This window comes from Dipodomys spectabilis, unplaced genomic scaffold (assembly GCF_019054845.1).
Source record: "Dipodomys spectabilis isolate Male_0828 unplaced genomic scaffold, ASM1905484v1 ptg000018l, whole genome shotgun sequence".
In the NCBI taxonomy this organism is placed as follows: Eukaryota; Metazoa; Chordata; class Mammalia; order Rodentia; family Heteromyidae; genus Dipodomys; species Dipodomys spectabilis.
Genome location: NW_024870695.1, coordinates 19,618,109 through 19,640,024, shown reverse-complemented (window position 1 = coordinate 19,640,024; position 21,916 = coordinate 19,618,109). Strand labels below are relative to the sequence as shown.

Sequence of the window (21,916 nt, the reverse complement as noted above, 5' to 3'; positions counted from 1 at the left end):
TTCCTACAGCAAATTAGTGTAAAATAAAGTGGTTGTGTTGCTTTTTAAAAGAAAATATTTGGAAAATATCGTATCTTTCTGTAAAAATCAAAATTTAACATTTTAGTAAAACAAAAATGACAGTATACAAAGAGAAGAAAAAAGCTACAGAGCATATGGGAAGGGAGGGTTTGTGTTCTTCCTCTAGAGAACATTGCCTTAATTTCAAACTGCATTAAGAAAAAAATGAAGCCCATAAAGCATGGCCTTACACATTCCCCAGTGAATATCAGAGGACCAAATTGTCATAGCTTGCTTCCTTGGTTCCTTGGCTAATCATGCTCCTGCCACCGGTATGAGAAGGAAAAAAAGGACTAACAAGTAGACATACTACCAGGCAGAAGCAAAGGTCATTCACACTAACTTCTTTATGGACATGAAGAGTTGAAATAAGAGTAGGAACTAAACTTTTTGGTTTTTTTTAAGATTAAAAAAATTTTAATGTCAAGGTGATGTACAGAGGGGTGATAGTTGTGTATGGAAGGTAATGAGTACCTTTCTTGTCAAACATTGTTACCCACTCCCTTGTTTTTCTCCCACTTTCCCTCCTGCCCAACTCCCGCCCTGTCCCCCAAGTTGTAAAGTTCATTTCCAAAAGGACAAAGGGTGAACCAATGAACTAAAAATTTAACTCTCTAGAGGCAATGAAATTGTTTCTATTTGATAATAACATTTTTTTCACTAAAAATAAAACTAAGATCCAACACAAGATTTTTTTCCTTCTCTCCTTCCCTCTCTCCTTGTCTGGCTCCTCCTCCTTCTCTAACTTCTTTGTTGTTGTTGTTGTTGTTTTTTTCCTAAAGAAAATATAAGAAGGCTGAGCCAAAGTTACCTTAAGCATAGTTACTTCTTCTAAGGCAGCATTTCTTTCCTGCTTAAGGCTTTCCATTTCATCTGCTTGTAAAGGATCACAGGGAAGAAGCTGTCAACATTAAAATACAGAAGTTATACATTAGATGCTAATTATGAGAACATAAAATCATTTTAATGCTTCTGAATTGTAAGAATCAACCAGTTTCTTTTTTTTTGCAGTCCATCTAACCATAGCCTGATGAAGGAAATACTGAAATATGGGGGAGTATCATTCCTTTAAACTTAATCTATGATGTTACAACAGAATTCAGATGCTCTGTTGCTGTGTTTGTGATTCTTACTTTAACAATATAATTTTCCTATGGGTCCAAATGTCCACGATTATGTTCAAAATGCCAAAGTGACTTTCAGGGATATCAACATATAAAAAGGGGATGGTAGTGATGTTGGTACTGCTATTGGATTTAGAAAGGAATAATCTCTCATAGTTTTGATATGCTAATGAGTGTGTGACTCTTCAAAAAGAAAGCATAATTGTATAATTCCAAGTTTAACTTTGCCTGTTTCCTCAGTGCTTTGACCACACTGATAATCTTGTACAACCCTACTGACCCTCCCTCCCTTCTTTCCTCCCTCAGTCCCTCCCTTCCTCCTTCCTCTCTTCTTTCTTCCCTCCCTTCTTTCCTTCCTCACCCCTCCCCTCCCCCTTTTTTTTTCTTACATTAGTTCATGGTACTGTACTTACAGTACAATTTAAGAACACTGCTACTTAACATTTACAGAAACCTACTCTTTTTCTTTTGTGCCTGAACTAGGGTCTTTCACTCAAGGTTTCTCTCTCTTAAATGAGACAGGTTTGACTTGCTTGTTCACCACTGGTGCTCTATCACTTGAGACATATTTCTGGTCACTATTCTAACTTTTTCATCTCATGGATGTAAGAGGATTTAAAAGTTTAAACAAGGTGGATATAATGGTGCATTTCTGTAGTCTTAGCTATTCAGAAAGTAGAGGTAGGAAGATCACAGTCCAATGCCGGCCTAGGCAAAGGTGCTTACTTCAAAAATAAAAGCAAAAAAGCCTTGAGCTGAAGAGCTGAGGGACAGCACCCAGGCCCAGAGTTCAGGCCCCACGAATGGTCCCCCCCGCCCAAAAAATAAAATAAATAAAATAAAATAAAAGCAAAAAGTGCTAAGGGTATGGTTCAAGTATAGAGTGCATTGCTAGTAAGTGTAAGATCTTGAGTTAAAACCCTAGTACTATAACAACAAAAATAACCCACAAAATATTTTAAATAAAATTTTAGATGATGAAGTTGTAGAAATTCATTGTTACAGTCAGGGATTTTAAGAATGTGATCATAGGGGCTGGAAAGGTGGCTCAGTGGTACAGCACTTGCCTTGCATGCATGAGGCCCTGGGTTCAATTCCGCAGCACCACATAAGCAAAAAGAAAAAAGCCGGAAGTGGCGCTGTGGCTCAAGGGGTAGAGCACTAGCCTCGAGCTGAAGAGCTGAGGATCAGTGCCCAGGCCGAGTTCAGGCCTCACGACCAGACCAAAAACAAAAAAACAAAAAAAATGTAAGAATGTGATCATAAACTTCGGAGTTTAATATGCTGGAGGTAAACCACATATAAGGAAGCCATTTAAAGTGGCAAAATAACAGATTGAACAGCCAAAGGATAAACTAAGACTTTAGAAAGTTTGTAATTCCATTGATATTACTGACAACTCAACAAAACATTATAACTAGAGAACTGGATAGTGGATGTTAATTTCTTGCATGCTCCTCTGTGCAAGACTTTATAAAATAAAATTTTATTCAAATATATTTCAAGTATGCACACAGCAAATTAAAAATACAGTTGCTACACAATACCAATGATTCTAGGCAAATGCTTATTTTCAAACTGACTTCCAACCAGACCTTCCTTTCCCTAAGTTTCCATCTTCCTTTCCAGTGTGGCTGTTACCATATCCTTTAGGATCCTAAGGGGCTTGAATCATTGTAACACTGAAAGGAATATCCCTTTGCTTTCTACAATTTCGTTTAGAAACAGCAAGAGACACAGGGAGTCATTGGATTTGTGCTATATCTAAACTTTCCCCTCCCTTTCATGTTGCTCTACCAGTATAATTTTAGTTATTTATTTTTATTTCTATCAATTCTGGATAGCCCCTTTTCCATCCATCTCTTTGGTGAGTCTAATTTTATTGATAAGCCTTTCCATTATAAACACATTCAATGATTGTCTTCCCTTATAAAATTTTGTATGACTGTGTTGATTCTTTTCACCTAAAAATTTCTGTGCAACCCTCCCCCTTTCTTCTTCCTTTTCTACTGTTCATTCCATTTGCTTCTTTGGGAATTTCACACTCTTTTTTCCTTTTAAATCCACATTTCTGAGACAGTATATGCAATTTGATAATTAAAACTGCTTTTCGACAAAGTAAATGCCCCCAACGACTTTAACATCTCTTTTATGTATAAGATCACTCAGGCCTTTTTACTTGACACTTTCTTTTCTAGGTTGTGATATCCTCCTATCTCATCTACCCTTCTGAATATGTAGGCTGCTTTCAATGACTTATTTTTATTTCTGCTGCTTAAATGGGACAGAGAGTGGGTGGTTCCCCAACGTTTGTCCCTTTCCCCCTTTCCCTACAAACTGAGCGATCACATTTACTGTCATGCTTCAATTATCACTCTCCAAAATATTCCCAATCCCTTTTCTGGCATTTGGTTCCCTGGCCTTTGGTTACTTATTTCCATCAGCATTTACACCCCCCCCCACACACACTTTCTAATGCACTACCTATTATAGTCTTTGCCTTGAATAAGGTTTTATTCTTATTTCCCATATCTATTAATATAGCATCAGATTCATCATCATTCTAATCAAACTTTAGGGGCTATCTTTACCTCACTCTTCTCCCTTGGTCAGAAAGTCCTCCTGATGACATCCTCATCGAGGTTATACAGAGCAAGTATTAGCTTGATCACTCTTTCCCATTCTTCTCACCACTACTTAGTTTAGTTATTGCTATTCTACATTTGCAGTTTCTCCATAGACCCCAGTTAGACTACTACTAGTTTCATTTCCTTTCTAGATAACTTAACACATATGGTTGCCCTTTCTAAAACTGTACTTTGGTGATGGCATGATTCTCTTTAATGAATTCCGACTAACGAGTAAATTGCAAAACTTTACATGCACTATTTACCCTTTAAGGCCTAAAGAATTATCCATTAAAAAATTAGAGTACTCCTTGCTTACAATCACATCTATTTTTATCAGCTCATTCTACTCTCTTATTACTCCTTGCTCATCTCTGGTGAGAATACGACTTGTCTTTTAAAATTAGTCCAAATGCCAACTGATTCTTCTAAGCTTTGTTACTATTACTGCTTTAACATACAGTGTACCCTTTTTTAAGGTACTTATTTGGGTACATGACTTTTCAGTATACTTATATTGGGCATGTTTCAACTTTCTTAATATAACATGCCATGAAATCTAACACCACACCGTGAATAGGATAGTTGATGAAGACATACCTCTTCTCTTTTAGGTAAGTCCCTAAGGGAGAGGCTAATAAGAGTTTCCTGCTATATAGCTTGCGAGAAATACCATGTATATTGTCACTCAGGAAAGGTACATATTACTCAATTTTGATCACATGCAGTTTACTTCGATCTTATTCTTCTTCTCCTCTGTTTCATCTGCTTATTAATTGAATAAGAACAGAGATTATGAAGTCTACTTTAGGAAATTTAGTCTTCTTGCTGTATTCTCAAGATGATCCATTCTCAAACCTTGACCAGTTGGATAAAACTATCACATTGTGATGGGAGTACAGCTCGCAGTTGCTAAGTTTGGAGTAGTGCTGGATGCAGGCTCCAGCCTCGTGTCCTCTTTGTTTAACCTTGTGCCAACAGCAGGTGTGGCGCTGTGTGAATTTTTTAATATAGCAATGATGATTAGAATCACAGCAAGATAACTATATTTTTGGTTCTAAATGCCATATTCTCCCAAACCCAAAAGTTCTTTGTCAAATAAAAGTAGGACTGCCTTATGCTGACTCAGCAATTCCTACTTAAAAGATAACATCTCAAAAACTCTCATGAGTCAGACAAAATGATGAGAAAAGAAGCTAGTACAAAAGAGTACCTCCTCTTATGATTCTATTTATTGTGAAGTTCAAGAACAGGTAAAAGTAATTTATACTGTTCTAAATCTAATTTGTAGTTCTAGTAGGGAGTGGGAATGGGCAGTTGGTGGGGAGGCTAATGGGAAAGAGACTTCAAATGATGATTCCACCTGAGGTATATAATAGAAAGTCATCAACTTGCACACCTAAAGTCATCGAGCATGTACATTGCATTTCGCTGAGAGTATTCTTAAAAAATTAATTAAGAAGAGGACAAACTAGGCCAGATGCTGGTGGCTCAAGACTGTAATCTTAGCTATTCAGGTGCCTGAGTTCTGAGAATCATGGTTCAAAGCCAGACTGAGCAGAAAAGTCTGCAAGATTCTTCTTTCCAAGTAACCAGCAAATATCTGGAAGTAGACATGTGGCTCAAGTAGTATAGCATCAGCCTTGAGAGAACAAGCCAAGTAAGAATGTGAAGCCCTGAGGTCAAGCCAGAATCCACACACACACACACACACACATACACACGACATGCTATATTAGTAAAAAAATTAATATATGAGAAAAAAGGCATTTGGTAACAAAATGACTACGAACTTGCCCCTGTTTTTGTGAAACTAAGATGGTTAAAGGGACAGCCCTGATGGAATTTCCCCACCCTCACAGACTCTCAGCCTCCTCAACCACAGATCAGCTGAGACAGCTGAGTACACTATATTGCTTTTTAACTGAGAAAAGTTGGGAATCGTGCTACAAAATGATCAGTTGTCTTTGCAAAGATAGTTGGGAAGCAGTGATTTCAATATTGTTTTTCAAAATGTGTTACATTCTCCACTAATGATTTTGAAGAGTCAATAAAAAAATAGAGTTGAGTATTATTAAATAATAACTCAGTGAGTGTAGAAAAGGTACATGATGCTTTGAGAGCATTTTGTTTTGGTTATCTGTGTGAGTGTGGTTGAAAAAAACACATTCTTATTGTGGATAGATAGATGAATAATAACAGTACCTGCGATGTTATCTTCTGTGTGGTGATAAGTAGAATGTGCCAAATGAATTTTGATGAGTATTGTACATCATTTTGATTTGAGGTTACAGCCGGAAACTACTAGCATGCAGAACCTCTTACACAATTGCCATTAGCCCTAAGCTTTTGTTATCAAATGATCACCAATTAAACACATGCTTATCTGCCCTAAAATCATGTTGGTAAAAGGAAATTAATTACTAATTCAGAGCATAAGTATCTCTTTGCAACTTCTAAAAAAAAAAACAACCCTGCCTCCACATACAGTTTCTAACTTCACTGACACATTGTAAGCCACCTCTGCCTTTCCTTATTAAAACTGGGCATGACAGCTTTGAAGAGTGTCTGGCAATAAAAAAAAAACAAAACAAAAAAAAAACACTTTGCCATCAACAGTTAGTACTGAACAATTAGCTAATGGGTGATTGTTATGGGCAATATGTTTACCAATAAAAGAAATTGCTTACTAACTAAAAAAGGAAAAGAAAATATTTTAAAGTGACATGCAAATTGGTACTGATGGGCTCATTCCTAATTCCAGCTATCAGGAGGCTGATATCTGAGGATCATAATTCAAAGCCAGCCCAGGCAGGAAAGTTCAGTGAGATTCTTATCTCCAATTAACCACCAAGAGCCAGAAGTGAAAGATTGCTAACCTTGAGCAAAAAAGCTCAGGGACAGCACCCAGGCCCTGGATTCAAGTCCCAGTATTCTCTCTCACTCTCTCTTTCTCTCGCTGTCCCCCCTCCCTCTCTCTGTCTCTCTCTCTCACACACATACACATACACAGTGATATGCATTATTTTCTAAATGAAAGAATTATATTTTGTCCAAAATTAATCATGTATTCATATACTATTTCTAAAACTAAATTATATTAAATATGTTAGGAGTTGATGGCTTGTGACTCTAAGCCTAGCCACTCAAGAGGGTGAGATCTGAGTCATAGTTTGAAACCAGTCCAGGTTGGAGGAGTGGCTCAAGGTGTAGAACAACAAACGGCCAAGCAAACAAACTGAGCAAGGCTGTGGCATTAAACAAGACCTATGAATTGCTATCACAGCAAAAATATTTTAAAGATCATGTCCAAGATAAGAATCATGAAGTAAAAAGAAAAAATTAAATGAAAAAAAAACTTAAAAAAAATGGTCTAACTTATCAGATAATAAACCTAGTATAATAAAGCTATAGTAAGAGTGTACTGGTAGAGAGAACTCAATCAATAGAACAGAATATTAGCTCTAGGAAAAGAATTGTATCTAATGAGATATTTATTAAGATTTGCATCAATGGCAAAAGTACAGAAGGAAAGACTGTTAAATGATAGTAGAATAATAACATGGTCACATATCTATAAATTAAACCAAATCCTAAATTAATTAAATATGTAAGTTATAGCTAACATATCTGGGTTAAGTCTCCCTTAAAAATTAACAATTCCGGCTGGGCATCGGTGGCTTATGTCTGTAATCTTAGCTACTCAGCAGGCTGAGATCTGAGGATCACAGGTCAAAGCCAGGCCAGGCAGGAGAATCCGTGAGACTCTTATCTACAATTAACCACTAGAAAACCAGAAGTGGCTCAAGTGGCAAAGTGCTGTCTTTGAGCTACAAAGCTGAGGGACAGTGCCCAGGCCCAGAGTTCAAGCCCCACGAATGACAAAAAATAAAAATAAAAAATAATTAACAACTTTGGTGTGTGTGTGTGTGGGGGGAGGATTGGGTGGGAGGGCGAGGGGAGGCTGGGAAGGGATGGGAAGGGGAAACAAAGGAGGAGGCTACAATGCTTGATAAGAAATGTACTCATTGTCTTGCCCATGTAATTGTAACCCCTCTGTACAGTATTTTCACAATAAAAAATAAATAAAAATTAAAAAAATTTAACAATTCCAAATTCCCTAGTGAGAAGAACTAAAAATCTGATAATATTCATATCAATTGTCATATTGACTGAACTACTTAGGAAGTTAAAAAGCTTCACGATTGCACTTCAACACAGTATAGAAACAGATAAAACTATGATTTTAGAAGGCTGAAGAGCAATACCCTGATTTCTAGAAGCAGAAGACTGTCCATTATTTATAAAGGAACATTAGGTGTGGGAGCGCACCTAGGATCCTTGTCACATATGGAAGTTATGTTTCATGAGGATAGTAAAGAAAGATTTCATAGGTCACGGGGTAGACAACGTTCAGTTTGCATTTACGACAGTGAATCAACATAGGTTAAAATGGGCTCACACACCATACTTATACCTGTTTAGCTACCTGGTTATACTGTATGTTATTTTAGGTAGCTAACAGTCACTATCTGTGATCTGGGGAATGGGTGAGACCAGAAAGACTGAGAAAAGTTGTACACATATTTACTGTTAATTTTAAATATGTCTGTATTTCTTTTTATTTTTTCAAGGAATATCTATCTATTGATATCTATCTGTCTATCTATCTATCTATCATCTAATTTGTATAATTGCCAAAAAATCAACCAGAGAAAAATGAAGAGAAGGCCACACAACCCATCCATTCAAGACTCATGGCTTATATTCCATCAAGGCCCTTCTACATTGGAGAGAACAATCAACACATACTCTACCTGTGAGTCTATGAGGTTAGAAATTTCATGTGTACCAACATTTACTTCATCCAACTGCAAGCAAAACAAATCTCTGGCAACCTGGACAAAATCTAAAGCAAATACACGTGAGTAAGAAGAGATAGTGTAATCTCATCTCAGCAAATGTTACCTTTCTCCATATGAAATCAAAAACTATGTATTATAACTACTGCTTCAATTTAACTTACATAGTCCATTACTGAATTTTAATGGAATATGGACTGAAGGGGCAGGTTAACTGTAAGTTCAGATAAGAAGAGATAAGCAAACTTACTGTTTTGTTTAACCTTGCTTCGTTACCGAGTTAAGACAGCAAAGCAAATATATCACAGACATCTGATTCTCCAACAAGACTTGAAGTATGACAAAGGTATTATGAGCAAAACTTTCTTTGAAACATAGGACTGAATTATGGCTTATAACTTTTCCAGCAGGAAAAACTGAGATTTAGAAACAGCAGTAGCCAATGGTTATTTAACAACTTCTGTATGCCAGGCATAGTATTTAGCAATTCCATCTTAACAATCCCTGTGGGAAGTCCCCTTACCCTTTCCAATTTGCATATGTATCAGTTGGTACCAGGACCTCTTGGTAATTAAGTAGCAGCAAAGTCCATAACTTTCTTCAGATAGGAGAGCAATCTACTGAACTCATTCATTTTATTTTGGCTATGCTATTTTCAATTTACAAGGATCCCTGTTCCTTAATTGTTAGTATTTTTTACATCTTATCTTCATTTCATGGATGCTTTAGCTTCCTTTGTCTTTGTAAAGATGACAATTACAGTTCATTGGCTTATTAGAAGTCCTCCTCTACTGTTTATCATCTCCCTTAACCCTTACTTTGGAGCTCTCTCTAAATGTCTGGTAACCCCTTGTCTATAACTTTATATTTAACCATTGGGCACTAAAAAAGTTTCTTGAAAATTCTGTGTGTGTAACTTGTCAAGGGCAGCTTTCACTATGGGGCAACTAGGTAGTCAGCAGACATTTCTGTTTAGCTTCTTCAGCAGGAATCCATGGCTACAAATTTCGCTGAGAAAATTTGGTGTGTGTTATGAGTCATGATTCACCATTTACTCCCCCAAATTCTCTGTAACTGGCAACGACAGGTTTAATTTCTCAAGGAAATACATTTAATTTTCTCAAGGAAATCTACTTCTTTTCCCCTGGAGGAGTAAGAGTGTGATAGGTGTGAGACAGTTAGAAAAGCGACTGAGAACAGCATGTATGATTCACCTCAGGCTTCTCTAACAATCTTGATTTAAATGTCCTGCATAAATCCAGTGTTTAGTTTGTTGATACTTTCTTTTTTTTTTTTTTTTTTTTTTGGGGGGGGGGGGGTTTGCCACTTATGGTGCCTGAACTCTGGGCCTGGGCACTGTCCCTCAGCTCTTCAGCTCAAGGCTAGTGCTCTACCACTTGAGCCACAGCGCCACTTCGAGCTTTCTCTGCTTATGTGGTGCTGAGGAATCCAACCCAGGGCCTCATGCATGCAAGGCAAGGACTCTACCACTGAGCCACCTTCCCAGCCCCGATGTTGATACTTTCGAGTTCCATTGTAATTTCTTTCATCTACAGACATTTATTTGGCTTTTCCTGCCTCTACTCACTCCTTTATTTTCTATACTTTTCTCATTCCCATCAACCATCTGTCCTTTGGCTTTGGCTAGACCACATGATTCTGTTTCTTGTTCTTATTAATTTAGGATTATTTCTAAATAGTAGACCAAATTAACTTTTTCCGCAATAGCTTTGAAACTAAAAGGTGAGTGTTTTTCTTTTTTGAAAAAAGTAATACAGATTTTTTTTGGGGGGGGGGTCCGGTAGTGGGGCCTGAACTCTGGGCCTGGGCGCTGTCCCTCAGCTCTTCGGCTCAAGGCTAGCACTCTACCACTTGAGCCACAGCGCCACCTCCGGCTTTTTTTCTTTTTGCTATGTGGTGCTAAGGAATCGAACCCAGGGCCTCAGGCATGCAAGGCAAGCACTCTACCACTGAGCCATCTTCCCAGCCCTACAGATTTTTTTACTATGATACAATAAAGCATCTATGTTAAAATGCTTAATGCTGTAATAAAAAAAATGGTTGCATCCAAAACATTTTTGGTAACAGAACAAATAGATATATAAATATCAATCAAAAAAACTGTACATATCAAAATTCTAAATAATAAATATAGACATGTATTATCAGCTACTGAGAAATCAAAATTGTCAGTCATAAAAAGTGTAAATATTAGTTTGTCAGTTATGTTATCTCCAGTAAGGATAATTAAATCACACCATAAAAACCTTTATACCATGAGAAAAAGCTGAACAGAGAAAAAGTAATCTAGGACTTCTATATTTTCTATTGTTTCTTTCACTACTACTGTTTCTTTACAATAAATAAAAGTATATATTACTAATATTGATATTTTATAGCTCAAAGGTTCTAGTAAAGTTCTCCTTTTTGCTGACCCAGGCAGGCCAGTAATTCTAGTTGAGGTTTCTGAGCACTAAAGAAACATATAGCACATGTGGTTTTAGGTTTCAATCTCTCCGCAAAAGGATATACTTTTTTTTTTAATGCCAGTAATTGGGACTGAGGGCTTTGGGTACTATTCTGTACCTTTCTGGCTCGAGGACAATGCATTGCCACTTGAACCAAAGCTCCACTTCCAGCTTTCGCTGGTTAATTGGGGATAAGAGTCTCAGGGACTTTCTTAGCCTCTGGAGAGGCTAGATTACAGGCATGGTCAACAGTACTGTACTCCATTCTCTCTCCCTCTTTTTTTTGGTTGTTTGTGCTGGATAATGGGACTTGAACTCAGGGCCTCAGCAGTGTCCCTGAACTTTTTTGCTCAAGGCCAGTGTTCTACCACTTGAGCCACAGCTTCACTTCTGATTTTCTGGTCATTAATTGCAAATAAGAATCTCACAGACTTTTCTGCCTGAGCTGGCTTTGAACTATGATCCTCAGATCTCAGTCTCCTAACTAGCTAGACTTTACAGACATGAGCCACCAGCACCCAGCAAGGATATATACTCTATGTACTATTCTTTTTTTTTTTTTTTTTTTTTTTGCGGCGGGGGGGAGGTGGGGCCTGGTCCTGGGGCTTGAACTCAGGGCCTGAGCATCAACCCTGAGCATTTGTACTCAAGGCTAATGATCTAGCAACTTAAGCTACAGCTCCATTTCTGGCTTTTCTGGTACTTAATTGGAGATGAGTTTCATGTACTTTCCTCCTGGACTTGTTTTGAACTATGATCCTCAGATTTCAGCCTCCTGAGTAGTTTAGGGTGTAAACCACCAGTGTAGGATATGTACTCTTAATGAAAATGTGTCTCAGTAACTCTCCCCCCACCTTTTGTATGAATACAACATGATAACTTAATATTACCTCCAAAAGACACTGTCCCATTTGAGTCTCCTGGTATTCTTTGTCTTAAGGCTTGTTGTTGTTTCTCTGTGGGTTGAATTCCAAGATAATTTAAAGCCTGGTAGAAAAAGGACTTATGTAAAACAATTTCCAAATCTCCAAAGAGTAAAACTTTTCATTCTAACATGATTTTACAATGCAGTGGGAAAAAAGTCAGTATCACGGACCAGAAAGAAGCAGATACCCAGAGAAAGTGGGCTACTTAAAGATTAATAGCCTATAAAAGATATCTTTCCTTATTCTGCCACCATTTCATTTCCCTCCCTCCCACCAAGGTGAGTACTTTTGCTCATTGTACATTTATAAACAGAGCCCAAGAAATAGATATCAAACTATTTCTTAGCTTATATGATTTGGCAGAAGAAAAATAGTAAAAGAATCCTATTACGTCAATTAACACTCAAAAAACTTGAGATTATTTGGTTGTCATCTTATTTTTGAGAGCAAAACTGAAGTTGCCAGGAAATGGGTTAAGTAGAAAATATTGTAATTTTTGCCTTTTTATGGTGTGGGTTCACATAAGCAGTAATGAAAATAAGCTCAATTTGGCATTCACTTCTATCATGCTCTTCTCTCATAGGTACTTTCTCCATTTATTCCTCTTTCATGAATAAAAATTCAGAGTCTACTACTTATCCTCCACTGTTCTTCATATCTTTGTTCTTTAGCAAAAGAACCAAGAATAATTTTTAGGTAGGAACACTGCCAGCTAAAATACCTAATAAATCCCTTTTGCAGCTCCATGAGGTCATAGGGTTATGTCCTAGCCAATGAACTACCAGAAGGACTGGAGCTGGGTGCCTGTGGCTCACATTTATAATCTTAGATACTCAGGAGGCTGAGATCTGAGGATCATGGTTCAAAGCCAGCCCAGGAATAAAAGTGTGAGACTCTTATCTTCAGTTAACATCCAAAAAGCTGGAAGTGGACCTGTGGCTCAAGTAGTAGGGCACTAGCTTTGATCAAAAAATTTCAGAGAGGAAGTGGCGCTGTAGCTCAATTGGTAGAGCGCTCGCCTTGAGCTGAAGAGCTGAGGGACAGCACTCAGGCTCAGAGTTCAAGCCCCACGACCAAAAAAAAAAAAAAAATTTCAGAGATAGTACCTATGACCTGAGTTCAAACCCCAGGACTAGCACCAAAAAAAAAAAAAAAAAGTAAATTAAATTAAATTTTTTTAAAAAAATGAAGAACTGAGGAAGATTTCCAGGAAATCTCCTGTCAGATGTAGAGATACACACTTTCTGTCTCTTTTTTTCTTCTCTCTTCAAGCCTTCATAAAGGGGAAGCATAGCAAAAGAAGCAAGAAACTACTGCTGGAATGTGACCAGTCACCTTGACCACAAGACATCCCAATAAACATGGTGGAATAGACACCATCTTTCTCTTCAAGACTAAAATACGTGAGTCCCTGAAACTGTACAGCATCCATTGTCATCTCTGAACTATTTTCTTCCTTGCTTCTTTATATGTAGAAGTTTTTAATGGAAACCACTGTTATTTAAGGTTCTCCAGTTATATATAGCAAAACTAATCTTAACTAAGGCATAGGGACTGACTAGATGACATGGTAGATTTTGACAGGAATATACAGGGCCAATCACATTGAAACTAAAAGGTAGTCACAGGTTATTCTTTGTAATTAACCTTTGAAATACTTTCAAGCGTGTCATTTCACTCACCAAATATTTATTTGGTGCTTACTATCTATAGGCACAAAACCACATAGAGGGTAAAGACAAATGGTATAGTTCTGACCTTCAAAAGGCTGATGATCTGCAGGGTGAGGACAACATGTACATAAATACAATGAGTACAGATGTAATTTAACACAACTAAAACCAACAGGCATGCAGTTTGCACAGTTAAGACAGAGACGGAAAGGGAGAATAGCAGGTACATTCTTTCAACAGTGTCTTAAGATTGCTAGCATCATCTACCTGCTTGTTTAATGTGGAATGAAGATTTTTAGCTTTTGAGTGTTACTTTACTCTCTTCAGCTACAAAATGTTACCAATATTACAATAAAATAGAGAATATAGCTTATCATCAAATACTCATTGGTACTTGCTTAAAGTTTATATATATATATAAATATATATTATAAATAATATATAAAAATGTATATATAGTCAGATTTAATTGAAAGCTTTATTGTTCTGCAGCAGTAACTGCTCTCCTAAGGTTAGTAATCTTTCCTGTCCATATTTCAATATTACTTATTATATTGTCAGATATTTCCAAAACAATATGTACTCTAATTTTATGTATTTTAATTTATTATTATTATTGTCAGTCACATGGCTTGAACTCAGGGCCTGGGTGCTGTATCTGAGTTCTTTTTGCTTAAGGTAGGTGCTCTACCACTTTGAGGCACAGCTCTACTCCTGGTTTTCTGGCGGTTAGTTAAAAAGTCTCACAGAATTTCCTGTCCAGGCTGGCTTTGAACTGCAATCTCCAGAGCTCAGCCTCCAGAATAGCTAGGCTTATAGGAACAAGCCACCAGTGCCCAGCTGCATTTAAAATTTTTACATGTCATTGCAACATTATTCACCATAGCCAAGATATGGAATCAACCTGGATGCCGCTCAGAAGACGAATGTAATTAAGAAAATGTTGTATATATTCACAATGGAATTCTATGCTTCTATCAGAAAGAATACCATTTGTAAGGAAATGGAAAGATTTGGAAAAAAATTATCTTAAGCAAAGTAAGTTAGACCCAAAGAAACATAGGTTGTATAGTTTTCCTCATTTGTTGTACTAGAAAGTGCCTATAAATCTATGAGTAAGCACACTGGATGGTAAAGGACAAAAAAATACACCTGGACATGATAAATTATATCAGACTTTAGACATTCACACAGTGAGGTCCAACAAGGATATTCTTGAGAGGATCACAAAGGCTAAATAGCTATGTCCATATGATCATATAAAATGATGCCTATTGAAATAAACTCCAGAAATGGAAAGAAGAGGTTCTAAGTTATTCTGTTTTGAGGAGAGTAAGAGGGAGCATAAATATGGTGGGACAAAGGGTGAACAAATGCAGTAGTGATACTCACTAGACAAATGTTGACAATGAACTATAACTCATGGGTGGGGTTGGAAGGGGAAAAACTAGGAGAAAACCAGGGAAGAGGTTACACTGTTAAAAAAGAAATGTACTTATTACCTGACATTTGTAACTATGACCCTGCTGTCCATCACCTTTACAGTAATAATTTTAGAGTTTTACATGAAGAGTAAATATCCAAAAGGATACCTTGACCAATTACTTTTGTTTTATTTCAAATTTATGATTTCACAATTGCTCGATATCAGCTACAAAAGTAGTCCGTTTATTTTAATTTTTTGCAAATGGCATTTCATTGTATGACTAGAATATGGTTCTTAGGATCAATTCTCTCATTAATTGGCTTTTAAAATTATTTCAATCAATGTTATTACAAAGCAGATAAAGGTCTCCTTTTAAGCATGTGAGAAGTGTCTCAGTCTTTTGTTCCACCAGAGTGTGTTAAGTTACATGGAATACACATTGCTAATTCTATTAAATATTGTTTGTTGTGTGTCTGTGGGCTTGAACTCAGCACCTCATGATCTTGCTTGGTTTTTCACTCAAGGCTGGTGTTCTAGCACTGAGATATACTTTCACTTCTGGATTTTTTGATTAATTGGAGATAAGAGTCACAGGATAGCTTTGATCTATGATCCTCAGAACTCAGCTTCTTAAGTAGCTAGGATTACAGGCATGAGACAGCAGCACCCAGCATTAGGTATTATTTTTAAACTGGCTGAAGCAACCAGTATAGCAATACTACTTTTTTAACTTTCTTAACAGCAATTGCTGTTTCACATTATCATTTTTGTCAATATGTTGGATATGATATGTATTGTTAATTTAAATTCCCCTAATTACAAGTGAGATTAAACATCTCTTACATGTTCATTATCCATATTTTTGACTCATAAATTATTTAGAAATGTTTTAAATTTTCATACAAAGAGTTTTCAGCTGATTACTAATGTGGAGGCAGCCTTCCAATATTGACAGACAAGTCTGTTTCCAGACATTGCCAAATGTCCCCTGAGGAGAAAAAGCTGCAATTCTGCCCTTGAGAACCACAGCTCCAGGGACAAACACAAGTGACAACTTGGTGCGTCACTTTCCAGAGTTGTACTCTGAATATGGTGCCTATATATAAATTTATATAAAATATGTATTTTTTGCACAAATTAAGTTTTATTACATATAATGTTCTGTTTAAAAATTATCAGTAAATGAAATCATCATAGATTTTATTCTATACATTTTAGACCTATTTCTGCTTTTAAAATTTTACAATAGTACAGTGTTTTAAGTGAACTTTTTAAAAGCACATTACAGTCATTTATATTATGTACATACTTTATCTTTGAAAATACAGGGACACAGAGAAGAATCTGAACCAGTACTATTATGTTATACTCCTACATCTAGTTTTCTAAGACTATCCCTTCTTCATTCTGAACCTACGCTTAAAAATACATATTTTTCTGTTTCTTTGGTTTCATTTCCAAAGGTTCCTCTATGTACAATTAGTTTGTAAATTAGTTTGTGTGATTCTCTCTTGTTTATCTTGTCTTCTGTTGTAGTTACTTCTGCCATGAACCTAGGAATGGACAAGAAGAGAGATCTTTCCTTTCCTTCTTTGCAAAGTGAGATGTATAAATGGTGTAGGTAATAAAAGGTAAAGAAGCACATAGTCTTATTGATTAAAAAGGAGATGGAGTCACAGAAGACGGGTGATGGTGGCTAATGTCTATAAATCATAGCTGCTCAGGAGGTTGAGATCTGAGGATTGCGGTTAGAAGCCAGACATGGTAGACACACCTGAGAGGCTATAAATTCCTCCAATTAACCACTGAAAAGCCAAAAGTGGAGAAGAATGCCAAGTCTTGAGAAAAAAAGCTAAGCAATAATATCAGGCTCTGAGCTCAAGTCCTAATAAGAATACACGTAGGTACACACACACACACACACACACACACACACACACACACACACACACACACACACACACACACACACACACACACACACACACACACACACACACACACACACACACACACACACACAGAGGAAACAAAAGATTATGAGGCAGTACAAAGTGATTGTTAGTATTACAGATATACACAATTATTAAGGCAATATCTTCCTCATCTATTTTAGGAAGTCAGGTCTGAATGAGCTAGATGAACTTCAGTTAGCATTTGGAGAAGGGGTTTAACTTGACAATGAGGAAGTTACTATTACAGCACCACACAAAGGTAATGACATGAGAATAAGCACAGTGGATACTCATTCTAGGTAGGAAATTTCATATTCTTCCCGAAATAGCATTCACAAAAAAACACAGGAAGGTAAAAGTTTTGAACTGTCAGCATTACAATTCATATTACACATAAAAAGCAGTATAGCACACTTTCCTTCCCAGCTCACTGGAAAGCTGGTAAGTAGTTTTCAAGTTTTTTTTTTTTTAATCATCCTAAAATTTCTTCTACAGGTAGAAAATCTGAATGTTTTATTCTCCTCAGGAATATTTTCCAGCGTCTTAGTACTATGCTATAATCTTTTAAAATTTAGTGGGCATCGGATGATTTTGCACTTTAGGATTTATAAAAAATGATGATTTCACAACTGCTCAATATGATCTGCAAAGGTAGTTCACTTATTTTGACTGCAAATGGCATTTCATTTTACGGTAGACTATAACTTATAATTGATTCCCTGATTAGCTCTTCTTAAAAAACTGAATAATGGACACCCTCCATTGTAGAACTGTTACATATAAATCCTATTACACTTCTATATCACTTACTTCATGTCTTCATGGCTTCTCAGTTGTAAACCATCATATTTTTCTCCATGCCAAAGAGAAAGAAACTGATTAACTTGTATATCAATGTAATTACAAGAAGTGTTATTTTTGTTTTGTACTAGTGAACTACCACGAGTATCCAAAGTTAATTATTAAGTAATTTAAAGCCAAGTTGTCATTCATTTAGTTATTTAATTGCAAATAATGAACTTCAAGAAATCAGTGGCTCTAGTAGTTGAACCTCTTCAAGAATGAGAATACTTCTTCTCTGTTGGTGTCCTATTTTAAAAAATGAAAATTTAAGGGATTTACCATTTCCAGTTTCTCTGTCTTAAAGCGAAGAGAGGGATTTAGGGAAATCTTTCCTTGTGGTCCATCATTTTCAGCACAGGCAGGAACAGTATCTAAGAAACAACAGGGTGCATATTAATTGGAAACCTAATTGGACAGAACTTTTTATTTGACAGGATGTGTTCTTGGTTCCTGCTGTTCAAAAATAATTCTGTTTAATCAGTTGGCAAGTTTCACTTTTGTTTTTCTGATTTTTTTTTCTTCTGTGAAGTCTAAAATGCATCCTATCAATTAGCTTTGTTTGAGTCCTAAAAGGTATAAAACTAGCAGTTGGGAACTAGTAGATCATGCCTATAATATTAGCTACTCAGGAAGTTAAGATGAGAAGAATCCAATTTTGAAAGCAGAAGTCTATATGACTTCATTCTGAAACATCCGGTCAAAAACAGTGTTGGAGGTACGGCCCAATGGTAAGAGTACCAACTCAGCAAGTAAAGCTGAGCAAGCAGGATGAGTAAGAGGCACTCTGCTGCTGACAATGGAGGGAGGGGAGGGTAGACAATTATTTGCTATTATTCAAAATGAAGTTCCATGGGAATGGCAACTTAAAAGACAAACAGACATACAACCAGTACAATGTCTTACTAACTGTAAGATAAAGGGTTTTTTTTATTGTTGTTACAAAAAAGAGGAAAATCATATTCAAGATTCCAAAAGATAATGGTATTCATTTGAATGGAAAACAAGTAGCTTCCTTATGTGAATTCTGAAAGCACTCTAGAAAAGCTCATAAATGCTAATCATTACAAGTTTGTACAGAAATATGACACAGGCAGAACTTTTTGAGCTAAAAACCCTGTCTTATTTCCCAGAAGGTATATACTGCAACTAGTATAAATGGACTTTTAAGAGCTGAACATAATATACCCCACACCTATCCCCCTAGACTTTTTTAAGAAGCTCTGATGATACAGATATGGCTTCGTCCTGATTGTAGGAATAAGAAATCCAGTGCCATAAGTGAGACCTTGAAAAACTATGTGTTTTAATATGCCAAGTTTTTAAAACAAGTTTCTATAATTTATGTCAATCCATACTATCTAAATTGTCACTTTTCTAAAAACGCTTTTAAATGGTATTTTACTAGTTCTACATAGGAACAAGAGGAAGAGAAAAAAATTTTAAAATGTCACATCTTTATGCAGTGTTTTAATTTTTTTTTAATTTCTCAGAGCATCTGTCTCTAAGTACAAAATGATTTGCATTCTCTTTCTTAAGAACATAAGAAGTGCACATGAAAATAAATAGTCTTCCTCTAAACCTTTAACACATCCTCAACATTCTATGTAAAATCTTTAATATAGCTTATAGGTGTCAAGATTATAAAAAAAAATGGTTACTGACTTTTAGCACCAAATGGAATTAAACCTTGAGAAAGACTGACTTTAGTGAAATAGATTTTTAACAATTCTGATAAAAGCAGGAGAGTCTCCTTTGTCATCAAGAATTTCTGACCATGAATGAGATTTAAAAAGTACCAAACATGCAGTATTTTCCTTAGGGCAAGTTCTATACGCCAGTTCAATGTCTGAAATGTGACATAAAAACTATAGAAGATGACCATGGATTGAAACAATATGGAAGACTAGGCAGCAGGTAAGTCAACTTTATTTTTTTTATCTTTTTGACTTCCACTTAGGAGACCTATCTTCCAGCTTGGAGCCTGACCTAAAATTAGGGCTCAGTAACCATATGTGAACCCCAGGAAACCTAGTAATGACTTCAGACTGATCTTACTCAACTCAAATGTAAATGTATGGATGAGATGCTAAGGAGGTGAGAGACAGACAAGAGGAGAGAAAGAGAAAGAGAGACCAGGACACAACCTCACATATGCTGAGAAGTACTTACCTCTAAGTACCCTTACTAAAAATTTGCTAGGTCTAACAGTAAAGATAATTAAAGGTTCACTCTATTTCTCTTATTTCTAGTCTGGTAATGAACTAACTACATTACATATAGAAGTTTATTAATATTCACAATAACCACAATGACACAGGTGTTGTTATTCTCAACTCAAAGACCAGGGCCCAAAAGGGCTCTGCCTGTAAATGGTCTTAGGGAAAGACTTAACATAAGCCCCTCACGCTTCAGTAAACCTCAAGTCATTTTCACCATAGGGACAACCTGCTTTCAGGCATAATGAAGCCTTATTTAAAGTCTATTAAGTCATATTATGTACTCTTATTGAGAGTGGGAGTAATTGAAACACTAACAGGAAAGAGAAATGAAATGTGTACTACCTGAATTAGACCTATCCCCTGAGCTGCTGTCTAATGAAGTAATTGTAGTATATTCTGTTTTCTTGTATCCAGGTTTCATCTGTGAAAGAAAATCAGAAACAAGTAATTTTCTAAAGTAGGTCAAAGACAGGTCTAGGTGGTCATGTTAACATTAAAAGAAAAAACCCAAAACCTCTCAATCACAGTCATCTACAAACAAAGTCAATTTGGAACTGCAGGTAACAAATGCTTTTAGCTCTACAATGTCCAAATCTAATAAAACATAAGGCCATGTACCTTATCTTTAAAGATAAAGTATAAAGGGTGGACAAAATTTTACATTCTGTCTCTTTAAGAAGCTCACCATACTGGCTGAAAGGCTACCAAACAGTTACAGTAAGATGATACAGTACAATGTTGGCATTAACTGTAATATTAAGAGTTTTCCCATTTTGTATCACTGTAATAGGGTAAACTATCTTCTACCACACACACAGAATAGATGACTGGGGTTAGCTTCACTGTGTTGGGAAAAAAAAACAACTAAGGAATAATAATGAGTGTCTGAATTTTATCAAGTAGAAAATGAAGATGGTGAAGATGGTAATTAATTGAACCATGATAGAGACTGCCTGAAACCAAATGTAACATTCCTCAGAGTTTGGAGTGGTATCTAGGTATATATATTTACAGTATCATTTTGTCATGTTGCTATTTTCTAACTGATGATGCTCTTAGACAAAGGAAACTTTGACTTGAAAATATATCTTTCTTGATAAAACATTATAAAAATATAGAACAACAAAACAAAACAGTAATTGGTTAACAAACAGCATTAATAAAATTATAGTTCTAGGGCTGGGAAGGTGGCTCAGTGGCAGAGCGCTTGTCTTGCATGCATAAGGCCCTGGGTTCAATTCTTCAGCACCACATAAGCAAAAAGAAAAAAGCCAGAAGTGGCGCTGTGGCTCAAGGGGTAGAGCACTAGCCTTGAGCTGAAGAGCTGAGAGACAGCACTCAGGCCCAGAGTTCAGGCCCCATGACCGGACCCCCAAAAAAAAAATTACAGTTCTATATCTATTCAAACAACATAAAGATACAGAAAGTTTATAGATTTTCTACATAAGCAAAGAAGTTTAAGATTACCTGATTCATTTTAAAAGAAGGTAAGGGAGCATCTTCAGTCTTGGGAGTAGATGAGATCTTTGGAACGAGTATTTCACAAGGAGGAGAAAAAAGATTAAATGTTGAGGCTGGAGGTCCACTTTCTCCTTGTAACAGGGATGGACACAAGGTGTTTTCTGGATGACCATCATCAAATTTCTGTCTTATGAATGCTATCTCCCAAGAGGACTCTGACCTAGCATACAAGACAAATCACTTTATGGATATGCGACAAATCTAATACAAAT

The 21,916-nt window shown here is 36.3% G+C and overlaps 1 protein-coding gene across 1 annotated transcript in view; it reads right to left on the bottom strand.

The window, feature by feature from the left end:
• The window catches only part of Stxbp4 (syntaxin binding protein 4), a 121,405-nt gene that overhangs the window by 77,797 nt on the left and 21,692 nt on the right, over positions 1-21,916 (bottom strand). Inside the window, exons 5-10 of the mRNA XM_042672166.1 lie at positions 21,651-21,864; positions 20,526-20,604; positions 18,244-18,335; positions 12,032-12,128; positions 8,629-8,720; positions 872-961 (exon numbers count right to left, since the gene is read on the bottom strand). Of these exons, the coding sequence (XP_042528100.1) occupies positions 872-961; positions 8,629-8,720; positions 12,032-12,128; positions 18,244-18,335; positions 20,526-20,604; positions 21,651-21,864 (664 nt within the window). The remainder of the gene's footprint in view (positions 1-871; positions 962-8,628; positions 8,721-12,031; positions 12,129-18,243; positions 18,336-20,525; positions 20,605-21,650; positions 21,865-21,916) is intronic.